At 34.9% G+C, this 11457-nt stretch overlaps 1 protein-coding gene across 3 annotated transcripts; it reads left to right on the forward strand.

Moving 5' to 3' along the window:
* The first annotated feature begins 1112 nt into the window (after positions 1-1112).
* LOC132625922 (BEL1-like homeodomain protein 1) lies at positions 1113-6966 on the forward strand. 3 transcript variants are annotated; one of them, XM_060340561.1, is made up of 5 exons: positions 1113-1322; positions 3315-4204; positions 4971-5344; positions 5536-5596; positions 5700-6966. In XM_060340561.1, the coding sequence occupies exons 2-5, from the start codon at positions 3356-3358 to the stop codon at positions 6552-6554; spliced, it is 2139 nt and encodes a 712-aa protein (XP_060196544.1). In that variant the 5' UTR covers positions 1113-1322; positions 3315-3355; the 3' UTR covers positions 6555-6966. The 3 variants fall into 3 exon arrangements, with proteins under 3 accessions (XP_060196544.1, XP_060196543.1, XP_060196546.1); XM_060340560.1 differs by having other exon boundaries at positions 1113-1317; XM_060340563.1 differs by lacking the exon at positions 1113-1322 and adding an exon at positions 2064-2765.
* Positions 6967-11457: the final 4491 nt, after the last annotated feature.

Genomic DNA, 11457 nt, shown 5'->3' on the forward strand with positions numbered 1-11457 from the left:
TTTTTTTTTATTATTAAATTATGTATCCAGTCAAATAGAGGCGTAACTAAGATGTAAAGCTTATGGATTCGTGATTCTAGTCATTTTAAATTACTAGATTGTAATTAATAAATTGTAATATTCAATGAATACATGCTTTGAATTAAAACCATGAGTTCAGCTGAACCATAACCGAAAATCTAGCATCAACCCAGTAAATAATGCCACATAAATTGAGACGCGAGAGTAAGTCAAAAGTAAATTTTCATAAAAATAATGTAGGCCCTAAATTTCTTCAAAACATAATGTAAAAGACACAACTTTCTTTCACAGTTATCTTCTTTGAAGTGCCAACACAATTCAATAATGACAATAGGGCCCTCTCCCCCTATCTCTTCACACAAACCCTACCACTCTTTTTCTTTCTTTATCACTTCGAGTTCATATCATACTTCATATTCTCTCTCTCTCTTTTTCCTCTTATATATGTGTTAAATCTCCTTATAATTATTATTGTTAAAGAAAAAAAAAGGGTTTTCGTGGAAGTGGACGTTACCTCGGTTTTCAGCTGTTTGTTTCTTCTGACACACCTTTGATCTTTGATGATGGATACGTCGACAGCATTTCATAAATAATTTTATAATCTCTCCGTCCTAATTTATGTAGCGTCATTCGAATTTTGAGAGTCAAACGATCTTATTACAACTTTTTATATCTTAAAAATATTTTTAATTATTATAATTTATAACAAAATTAACATAGTTTTTAAATATGTAAAATTTATTTTAAAATTTTATTCTATGTTTATATTTACGATCAAAACTACGAAATTTCGAAATCCGACCTATGGCACATACTTCCCTTTGACCGAATATATGTCGCACTGTTTAGATTTCGAGAGTTAGTTTTTTAATTTTGATCATGAATTCGAACATGAAATCTTTAAGTCTTTTTTTTTAAATAAAATTTAAATTCTTAAAAATTTCGTAAAAAATACTATAAATTACAATAATTGATACCTAATTTAAATATTTAAAAGGGGCATATGAAAAGATCTTGATTAACAAAAAAATTCATTCGACTCTCGTATTAAAAAGGTGCCTCAAGACGCGAAATATATTTTTATATATAACCAAAACACACACTCACATTCACACATCCACATCTATCTTTCTTCTTTTCTTTTCTCTCTCTCTGAAAAAGTTCAGTACTTTTATTAGCTCTCATCACTTCAAAGATGGTTATTTTCTGCTGATGGCTGCATCAAATGATTTGAAAAGCTGAGTCAAACCAGAAGAAGAAAAAAAAAAGGTTATAATAATCAAATATTATTCCCAGGTAAGGTACTACTTCACTCATTAACAAAGTAAAGACATTAATTGTTTGAAGAAAATGGATCTTCTCTTTTTTTTTTTTTTTTTCTCTTTTACCTCTTTTGTTAATTGGATAACCAGAAGAGGAAAGATGTGCATCTTTTTTCACATCTTTCTTCCTATGCTTTTCTACGTCTCATTCAGTGGCGAATTCAAAATTTAAAATTTGTGTTTTGAATTCTAATCTTATTGAGTTACTGAGTTATAAATTCATAATTTATACATATTAAATGAATTTTTAAGATAAATACGAGGTTCAGACCAAATTTACTAAGTTTTGTAGAACCCATACTTTCTACTCTACCTCCAAATATGGTCAGGGGTGGAGCTAGAATATGTGTTATAAGTTCGGCCGACCACAGTAATTTTGATCCAAATTTCATATTTGTCTAAAAAAATCATTTAATATGATAAATTATGAATTTTTAGCTATATAAAGTTAAAGTTCCAGATTCAGGCTTTGCCTCTTACTGTCACTCTCTCGATCTTCAATCTGTTTTATTTTGTGTTTTCCTTTCTCTTCACCTTATCAAGAGAAGAAGAAAAAGAAAGGATTATAAAAGAGAGTAGTAATTGATTTGAGCATGTAAGGGAAATAAGAAAGTGAAGTGACTGAAAAAAGTATTACTACTGATCCAAATATCTATAGATACATTAGATTTCCTCAAAAGAAAGCATAAGTGTACGACTCTTTTGCTTTTCCTTCTTGATATTTTCCTTTCTTACTGGCAGAAAATCGCTAATTTCCGGTGAAATTAATCAAAAATTGGCTTGTCGGTAACATTTTTTACAGCTTCTACCAGGACTCCCTTACCAACAACCAAATTTCGACTGAAATAAGCGATTTTCTAGTACTATCTTTTTCTTTTTTCCCTTTTACTCTCTCTCGTGTAATTTCTTTCATCCATAACTGCATGTTTAAAAAACACACACATAGTTATGTGTCTTTCTCTCTCTACTATCTTTTATGATTTTCTGTGTCACTGTAACTAAAAAAATCTTCATTTCTTCCATTTGTCAGATGATAAATAGAGCACGTGCACTTCCATATTTTGTAACCATATTTTACAAACCTTATTCTTAAATCTTTTGATCAACAATAGGAAAGAAGAGTTAAAAGAAAACTAAATGCATTTATATTGAGTTATTGAACTTTTTCTTTAATAGAAAATAAAAAGGGAGTTTGAGGTTAACAGTATTAATGGCTATTTCTTTTTTCACATAAATGATTGGTTATATTGGCATACTAATAAGAAGACTTCTTCTACTGCTACACTTCAGAGTACCACTCAATAAAAGTTCCAATTTTTTTTTTTTTACCACTTTGTGCCTTTGAGAGTTTGAGTGTACAAAGTGAATGGGTTGAATCATTTGGGCCTCAGCTAGCTAGCTTCTTGTCTCCAACAACAACAGGTATACATCATAATTACCATAAAACAACCACTTTTACATAGGGATCTTACCATTTTTAGCTCAGTCGGATGAAAAAAAATTCATCCGTCTAGCCGTAATTAGGGGTAGAGCTAAAGCTGCCTAGAAGATTTTCATCCCTCTAGTCTTATCAGTGGTGTAGCTGTAGGAGCAAATTTAAAAAGGTTCCTCTGAGTCTTCTTTGCCGGAAAATCATACTATATATATATAAGGTCAATTATTTTCTTATTTACATACAGTAGATTATGAACCGCTTGATAAAAATACTACCTCTGTCACTATGCCTTAGTAGTTTGTAGCCGTCGGCAGTATATACTCCATGTATATAGTAATTATATATTGATTATACACTGTATACTGGTTAAAGTTTAGAAAAAATAAAGATTAGTAAGTACTACTATTACTTTTTGTTGTGGGTTTTGTTGTGTTGTTGTGTAGTGTAAAACTTCCTTATATATGTAAATATTTTGCCTATTTTATTTGGACAATGATATGAGGACTTACTTGACTTGACTTGATTTGATTTTTCAGCAAGATTAGTTATATTGTGGAGAAAAAAAAAGGGAAGAAATATGGCAGCTTACTTTCATGGAAATTCATCAGAAATACGAGGAAATGATGGTTTACAAACTCTAATACTTATGAATCCTAACTATGTTGGATTTTCTGACACACAACAACATCATCATCAGACACAACATCCAACACCAAATGGAAGCAACAACCTCGTTTTCTTCAACTCCAATACTCCTGGAAATTCCATAAACTTACCTCACGCGCCACCGCCACCGCCACCGCCTTCTTCGCAACAACAACAATTCGTCGGCATACCTCTCGCCACCACCGCCTTCGCAGCCCCTTCTTCTTCTTCTCAAGATGGTAATAATAATAACAACGATTCAATTAACGCGCTTCACGGCTTCCTTGCTCGATCGTCCCAGTATGGTTTTTACAACCCGTCTAATGACATCACGGCGGCGCGTGAGGTTGCACGCGCTCATCAACAAGGTCTTTCACTTAGTTTATCATCACAACAACCAGGGTTTGGGAACTTCACGGCGGCGCGTGAGATTGTTTCACCTACCGCCGCCACTGGGGGATCAACGTCATCCGCTTCCGGGGTGCAACAACAGAATACTCTGCCTTTGAGTTCTAAGTATTTGAAGGCAGCACAAGAACTTCTTGATGAAGTTGTTAATGTTGGCAAGTCAATGAAACTTACTAGTACTAGTACCAGTGATGTTAATAATGATGGCAAGGAATCCAAGAATATGGCAACAACAACAACAACTGATGTGGATGGACAATTAGATGGAGTAGGAGAGAGTAGCAGTAAACATGAAGGTGCTGCAGAGTTAAGTACAGCAGAGAGGCAAGAAATTCAGATGAAGAAAGCAAAACTTGTAAACATGCTTGATGAGGTAATTAATAGCTATACTCCTATTTTTTTTTGATACATAACTTAAATCAGTTTGGAGATGATACTCCGTATCCTTGAGCACAAATTCCCAGAGCAGCTAATCTTCTTCATTTTTGTGTCTTTCGTTTGCCAAAACGTCATTATATTGGTTGTCTCAATCCAGATATGTGTAATGGTGGCCTTGTCGGTTATGTTGCTCGGATTCTCCAAAGATGTTGCCGCACTTGTGCCAGATTCTCAAAAAAAAAAACACTACTATTTCTAGTGTATTTTTGGAGGATCTGATACACACCCATCGGCATTTTTGAAGAGTCGAGCAACATAACTTGTTGGCTTCCAACAAATATTTAGAATCTTCAATAACAGTCAGCGGTTGACACTGTATATCCGCCTCATTAATAAGCTTGATTGGCAGTAGTCAAAACGGTGGCTTGTTGGTTTCAAACAAATATTCTGGCTATGCTCCTATTTAATTGTAATAGTTTTGGCTTCAAAGATAAAGAAGAGTATGGTCTCTATCAAAAAAGTTGCATCAGATCTTTACTGAAAATAATAATCTAGTACCAGTAAATAATACTAAGAGCAAAAGTACTTGTCAAATCATAAAGACCAGAACTTCAGAAGTGTTACTTTCATCAGGATACTGTCTGACACAATCCTGTAAACTAAAATTAAAGAATCTCTTTTTGCTTTTATATTTTTTTTTTCTCTTAAAACCCTTTGGTTTAAAGCTGAAGTCTTGGTTCAATTTTGGGATTTTTGTATAGGTGGAGCAGAGGTACAGACATTACCATCACCAAATGCAGACAGTGATACATTGGTTGGAGCAAGCTGCTGGCATTGGATCAGCAAAAACATACACAGCATTGGCTTTGCAGACAATTTCGAAGCAATTTAGGTGTCTGAAGGACGCGATAATTGGCCAAATACGATCTGCAAGCAAGACGTTAGGCGAAGAGGATAGTTTCGGAGGGAAAATCGAAGGGTCAAGGCTTAAATTTGTTGACAATCAGTTAAGACAACAAAGAGCTCTGCAGCAATTGGGAATGATCCAGCATAATGCTTGGAGACCTCAGAGAGGATTGCCCGAACGAGCTGTTTCTGTTCTTCGCGCTTGGCTTTTCGAACATTTCCTCCATCCGTAAGCACAAAACGACCCTTTTTTATCAGTTAGCTTAGAGGTTAGTATGTTGCTCGGACTTTCCAAAAACACTGCCGCTCCTGTGGCAGATCCTCTCAGAATGCATAGATTTTGGAGGTTCCGACACACACTATTTTTGGGTTACTATGTTAGCGCTATATTCTGATAAATTGTGGCAATTTTGTGTATAGTTATCCCAAGGATTCGGACAAATTGATGCTTGCAAAACAAACAGGGCTAACCAGGAGTCAGGTCAGTGAAGAAAACATTGTCATTCGTGATTTTTAATGGCCTAATATATATATATATTTTCTCCAATTCTTTGGTTTTGACAAGTTTTGTTTTGACAATTTAGGTATCGAATTGGTTCATCAATGCTCGAGTTCGTCTTTGGAAGCCGATGGTGGAAGAGATGTACTTGGAAGAGATCAAGGAACACGAACAGAATGGATCGGATCAAGAAAAGACGAGCAAGTTAGGTGAACAGAACGAAGATTCAACAACATCAAGATCCATTGCTCCACAAGACAAAAGCCCTGGTTCAAATAGCCAGAACAAGAACCCTGTCTCTAAACAGGACAACTCTGTTTCAACAATTCCAATGTCCAATGCCACTTCCATATCGCCTATTGGTATGAGGATTCGTAACCAATCCGGTTTCAATCTCATTGGATCACCAGAGATCGAAAGCTTCAATATTACTCAAGGGAGTCCAAAGAAACCAAGGAGCAACGAGATGTTGCATTGGAGTCCAAAGAAACCAAGGAGCAACGAGATGTTGCATTCGCCAAACATGGATGTAAAGCCTAATGAGGAACAAATGTCGATGAAGTTTGGGGACGATAGGCAGGACAGAGACGGATTCTCCCTAATGGGAGGACCGATGAACTTCATGGGAGGATTCGGATCCTATCCCATTGGAGAAATTGCTCGGTTTAGCACCGAGCAATTCTCAGCACCGTACCCTGCCAGTGGCACAGTTTCACTCACTCTTGGCCTACCACCTAATGAAAATCTCTCAATGTCATCAACACACCACAGTTTCCTTCCAATTCCCACACAAAACATCCAAATTGTTGAAGCAAATCATGAGTTTGGTAGCCTAAACACACCAACATCAGCTCACTCAACAACAAGTGTGTACGAAAACTTCAACATTCAAAACAGAAAGAGGTTCGCCGCAACCTTGTTACCAGATTTTGTCACCTGAAAAAAAAAACAGAAATTAGCGATGGACAACTTTTGTCGCTAAACAAGAATAGGAATTAGCAACGCACAACTTCTGTTGTTGAACGGCCAAAAAAACCCGCCTTTAGTATATTGTTTCTCTTCTATTTCCCTATGCGTTAGGAAAGAAGGGAATTATTATCATCATGGTAGTGTAAAGAATCAAGAAACAAGTTTTACATAGTTACATAGTCCTATACATTGGAGATGAAGAACCATTTAAGTTCTTCAAAATAGATATTCTAGGCTACTTCTAGAAGATATATAGGTTGAGGGTTTGTATATTAATTTTGTTGCTGCAGCTAATAGTTAATTGGGATTGTTATATTGGACGTGGAAGAAATTAGTTATTTTGCGTGGTATAAAAAAATAATACTCCATCCATTTTAGCCAAATCTTTGTTAACTCTCTTTCCCTGTTCAATCATAAATCTATTACTACTAACTCTCTCTCTTAATTTATTTTTTTCCCTAGCAAAATTGAAGCATAGAAAATCGAAAAGTAACCTTATCTCATGCTACTCTCTGAAGTGACATGCTAATTGTATTCATATGACGGAGGCAGTCTCTTTTTCTTTTCTCTCAAATAAAAACCTCATTCGCATCAAGGTAAGAGAATACTAAACGTTTCGTAATTTCTCCTCCGATCAAAGATAAGATCCGATTGAAGCGAATAATCCCATATGCATATTGTACAAAACATTATTCTATTTATATAAGATTAAAATTATTTTTTATGTATATAATAGATATTGAATTTTCTTGGCTTATACATATATTTACTTCTTTATAATTTGAATCCTCTTAGTGAAATTTTTTATTTTGCCTGCTAATCTATCTTTCATGAGTTAAAAGTCTAATAACTACAATTTCCCTCAACAACTTTTTAGCCCAAGGCCTCAATTAGAGCCTATAAGTCAACAAAAGCAAGTCACCCTCAATTATTTCTTGAAACGGGTCTTTCTATCATTCTCATCATAGTTAATAGGAATTTATTTCAAATCATTTCCCTCCTAGAGATATTTTAGAAGGTCAAGATTTTGAACCAATATTTCGAGCAAATCAGCTATGGTGTTAAGTATTATTTTCGCTATTTCTTAGGAGATTTATTTGACTTTTTGGACATGCAACTGTAGAGGATAATTACAGCCTCTTATTATTTTTTGGGACAACTTATCTAAATGACTACATTTTGGGATTGTTTTTATGCACAGCTACACTTTAGCTAATTACATTTCGTAGCTACAGTAGATTGTATTCGCGCGCTACCATAGATTGTATTCAAAATGCGGCTGCGTCAGCTTTCACTGTAATCAAGTTCAAATTTCGTTGTATTCAAGTCAGATTTCGATGTATCCAACTCAGATGTATTCAACTAAGTTGTATTCAAGTCAAATGTATTCAACTCAACTGTATTCATTTGTAGCCACTTTTACACTGTATTCACTTTATTATATTTAAAATTGGTTGTATATAAAAATATATCCTTCAAAATACACCCCCAAACATTGAATTTTTACACTAAAAAAATTAACGAATACACTCAAATACTGAATACAAGAAATAAAATTCACTGTATTCATTTGTATACACTTCAAAATTCACTGTATTCATTTGTATACAAAAAGATCTCCTTCGAAATACAGGCAAAAACACTGTATACACTGTATGTATTGGTACGACAATACAATGTACTTTTCGGTCAGATCTGAAAAATACAGTGTATTTTCCGGTCAGATCTGGACAATAAAGTGTATTCAAAAATACAAATACACTAAATCCGGCTAGATCTGACTGTTTCCGTCCAAATCTGACACTGACGCCACCAGATCTACAAAAACACCGTCGTCATTATCATCGTCACCAACAACCGCCGTTGTATCCTTCATCGTCGTCACCAACAAATCCGCTACTGGGAAAGAGAGAGAGAGAGAGACGGCGACAGGAAAGAGAAAGCTGTCGCCGCCATCAATAAAGACAACAGGAGTCGACGGTGGCGAGGAGAAGGGAACGGAGGGAGCTGTGGTGTGTTGTTGTTGGTTGGTGGCCGCAGCTCGTTCGCTGGAGCTCCGGCCGCAAAGAGCAGAAGCAGTCAAGATAAAAAATTATAAATAATAAAAATAAAGTATTCTACTTTAAATATATATGTAGCTATTAATAGTATTTAACATATTACTCTTAACTATAGGATGTAATTAATCTAAACTATAGCTACTAACTATAATTACCTACTAGTGTTTGCCACACCATGTAGATTTCCCTATTTCGGATGCATGTTTACCCTAAAAAGGTACAATTGAATTTGTCAGTAGTTTAAAGGATACGTGAATTGATTTTTTTATCAATAGGAACAAATAGTAAATGACAAGTAATGAAATCAAGTAATTATAGAAGAAAAATGTAATAAAATTAGTCTGGGTTGTATGAGCTTCGGACGGAACACTTCGATGAAGATAACTCCGGATGAACACTCAGCCTTGATGAGCACTATGAATATGTTACAATAAGAAGATATAAGAATTATAATTTTCTTCTAAATATAAATATGAATTGTTAAGCTAGAATTGGATGCCCTATTACAATGAGTTTGGCCTCCTTTTGTAGGTGGTAACAATTAGCAACAAACTGTAAATTATGTCTCATAATGAGTAATAATAACAAATTAGTGCTAATCAATTGTAGAAACGTAACGTTCGGCTACATAATTAGTCCGGTTACGTAACACCTGATACTCATAAATGATCTGTGGCAATTTCTCCGTAACCTTTGCTCCGGGATCGCATGAAATCATTGTCTCCGAGTTCTATCATCAAACATGTCATCATTCGCTCACATCTGCCACGTATCTACTCCACCCAATGTCACGTGTAATGTAATATTTTCACCGTATACGATGCAATAAAACGAGCAAATGTCAAACTCCCCCCCCCCCCCCCCCGCCCCCACCACCCCCCGGGCTGCAGGAAACGATAGTTATTTTATTTCATATTAAGATGGTGGAGACTCTATTACCATGTGAAATAGAAAAGCATTTCAATGACTTGATTAATACTATACTAGAGGTGCTCTTGGTATAGGAGACTTAGGCATGCATAGTATTGTAGGTAATAAATCCCTATGTATCCTTATAAGATAAGTAAATATGTTATATTAGCACTAATTAAGTACAAATATTCTAGATAACTTATGGAATATTTTACATGATTTTCCTTATTCAAATACAATAAGTCCAGATATGAATGAACTAGACACACATTTACTTAATATTCTAACCCTTTATATAAAAACTAAAGACACATATTTGTATTGTTTGATGTAAACAAGTCCTAAATAACATGTTCTCTTTTTCCATTTCAAACTATAGAGTCACTATTTCATGTTAATAATAATATAAATAAAAGGTCATCTCAAATCAATATTGCATATCTTACACACGGACATCTCAATTTTCAATGGACAAATAGAAGGAATAAACGCCTTAGAATAATATCAATCTGTGAATTATCTTCAAACTTTATTATCAAAGAATTTTATGGGGTGGAAACCTAACGAATATAGCCATTATTCTACGAAATAATTATTTACACACACACACACCCCCCCCCCCCTCCCTCCCCCAACCCAAAAAAAAAAACCTCTAAAAGAGAAAAGAGAGAACAAATAAAATAAAAGCCTAATTTCCCGTTTGGACAGATTGTGATTGATCATCTGAAAATGAAATGAACCTAACAAAGGTAGTTACTTATAGATACAAGTTACATGGAGAATATTTTTTTCCTTACAAAATTTTTCTTTGTTTGGGCAATTGCTTGACTAGATTAGACTCTTTCATTTTTTTTATTTTTTTTTATAAATAGCATTTTATTTCAAAGGGGCCACTAAGCATGGTTGATTGTAATGTGAGAGTTAAATAAGTGTTCTTTCCCTTATGTTGCTATCAATTCTTTTGGAGATAATCTTGCTTTTATGATTATTTGCTCTTATTTGTTCCTTCCAATATTTGTTATCTAAGTTTCTTGATTCTTGACCCAAATGGCTTTTGGAACCTTAGGGTAGGGGCGGAGATAGAGGGGGAAGGGTCCATCTGAATCTCCTTTATCAGAGAGGCAAAAGGGATTCATCTTAAATCCCTTTGCCGAATAATCACATTGTATATATAAGGTCAAATTTTAAATTTTCTATGTGTGTGTCTATATATAATATAATAGATGATGAATTGGTTCTTCCTTTTAGCTAGTGATAGTTCTTTGGTTTAAAGTTATTTCCTTGTGACTTGTAGGTTAGGCGGTCGAGTCGTGTGATCTGTTCACTAATGTTCGCGTCAGTGTAGATTATCTAAATTACACTTCACTGAAGTGAGGTCTTTCCCCAACCCTACGTGCACGCGGAATGATTGTGCATCGAGCATTCAAGCCGTCCTTTCTATAACTCTTTAGATTAAACTAAAAGGGTTCATAGTTCATGTGGATTTGGGACTTGAGATGGACCATGGGTTCACGCAGTGGAGGATCTACTAAGGAGGGAGGGGTTGCCATGCCACCCGCACACCTCGATCAAAACTCTGTGTTATGTATACAGAGATAATGGATAAGTACCTACAGCGGCACTCAGAGTACAAATGCTTGTGTGGTGCCACTGGCGAAAGGCTTAGTGTTTCGCCCATAGTGCTCGAGATCGAGCCTAGGTGTAATCCGCTTCTTTTTTTGTTTTTTAAAGTTATTCTGCTTTTTATTTTAAGAAGTTTATGCAGGAGATTCGTTCTCCTTTTTTGTTCTCTTCTTTTTCTAGTTTGCTGCTTTTTTTCTTTCTTTTTCTTTATTTGATGTTGACTATTTTTCCTTACAAGATACTACTGACATTTTAAATTTTATTAATTTTTGCTTCCAG

The sequence above is a fragment of the Lycium barbarum genome, chromosome 2 (genome assembly GCF_019175385.1).
Source record: "Lycium barbarum isolate Lr01 chromosome 2, ASM1917538v2, whole genome shotgun sequence".
Lineage (NCBI taxonomy): Eukaryota > Viridiplantae > Streptophyta > Magnoliopsida > Solanales > Solanaceae > Lycium > Lycium barbarum.

What these genes read in the sequence shown, in the direction of transcription:
- LOC132625922 (XM_060340561.1), top strand. Translation starts at nt 3,356, where the DNA reads ATGGCAGCTTACTTTCATGGAAATTCATCAGAAATACGAGGAAATGAT. An exon ending in TTGTAAACATGCTTGATGAG is followed by an intron (nt 4,205 to 4,970) that starts GTAATTAATAGC and finishes ATTTTTGTATAG; the next exon opens with GTGGAGCAGAGGTACAGACA. An exon ending in TTCGAACATTTCCTCCATCC is followed by an intron (nt 5,345 to 5,535) that starts GTAAGCACAAAA and finishes TTTTGTGTATAG; the next exon opens with TTATCCCAAGGATTCGGACA.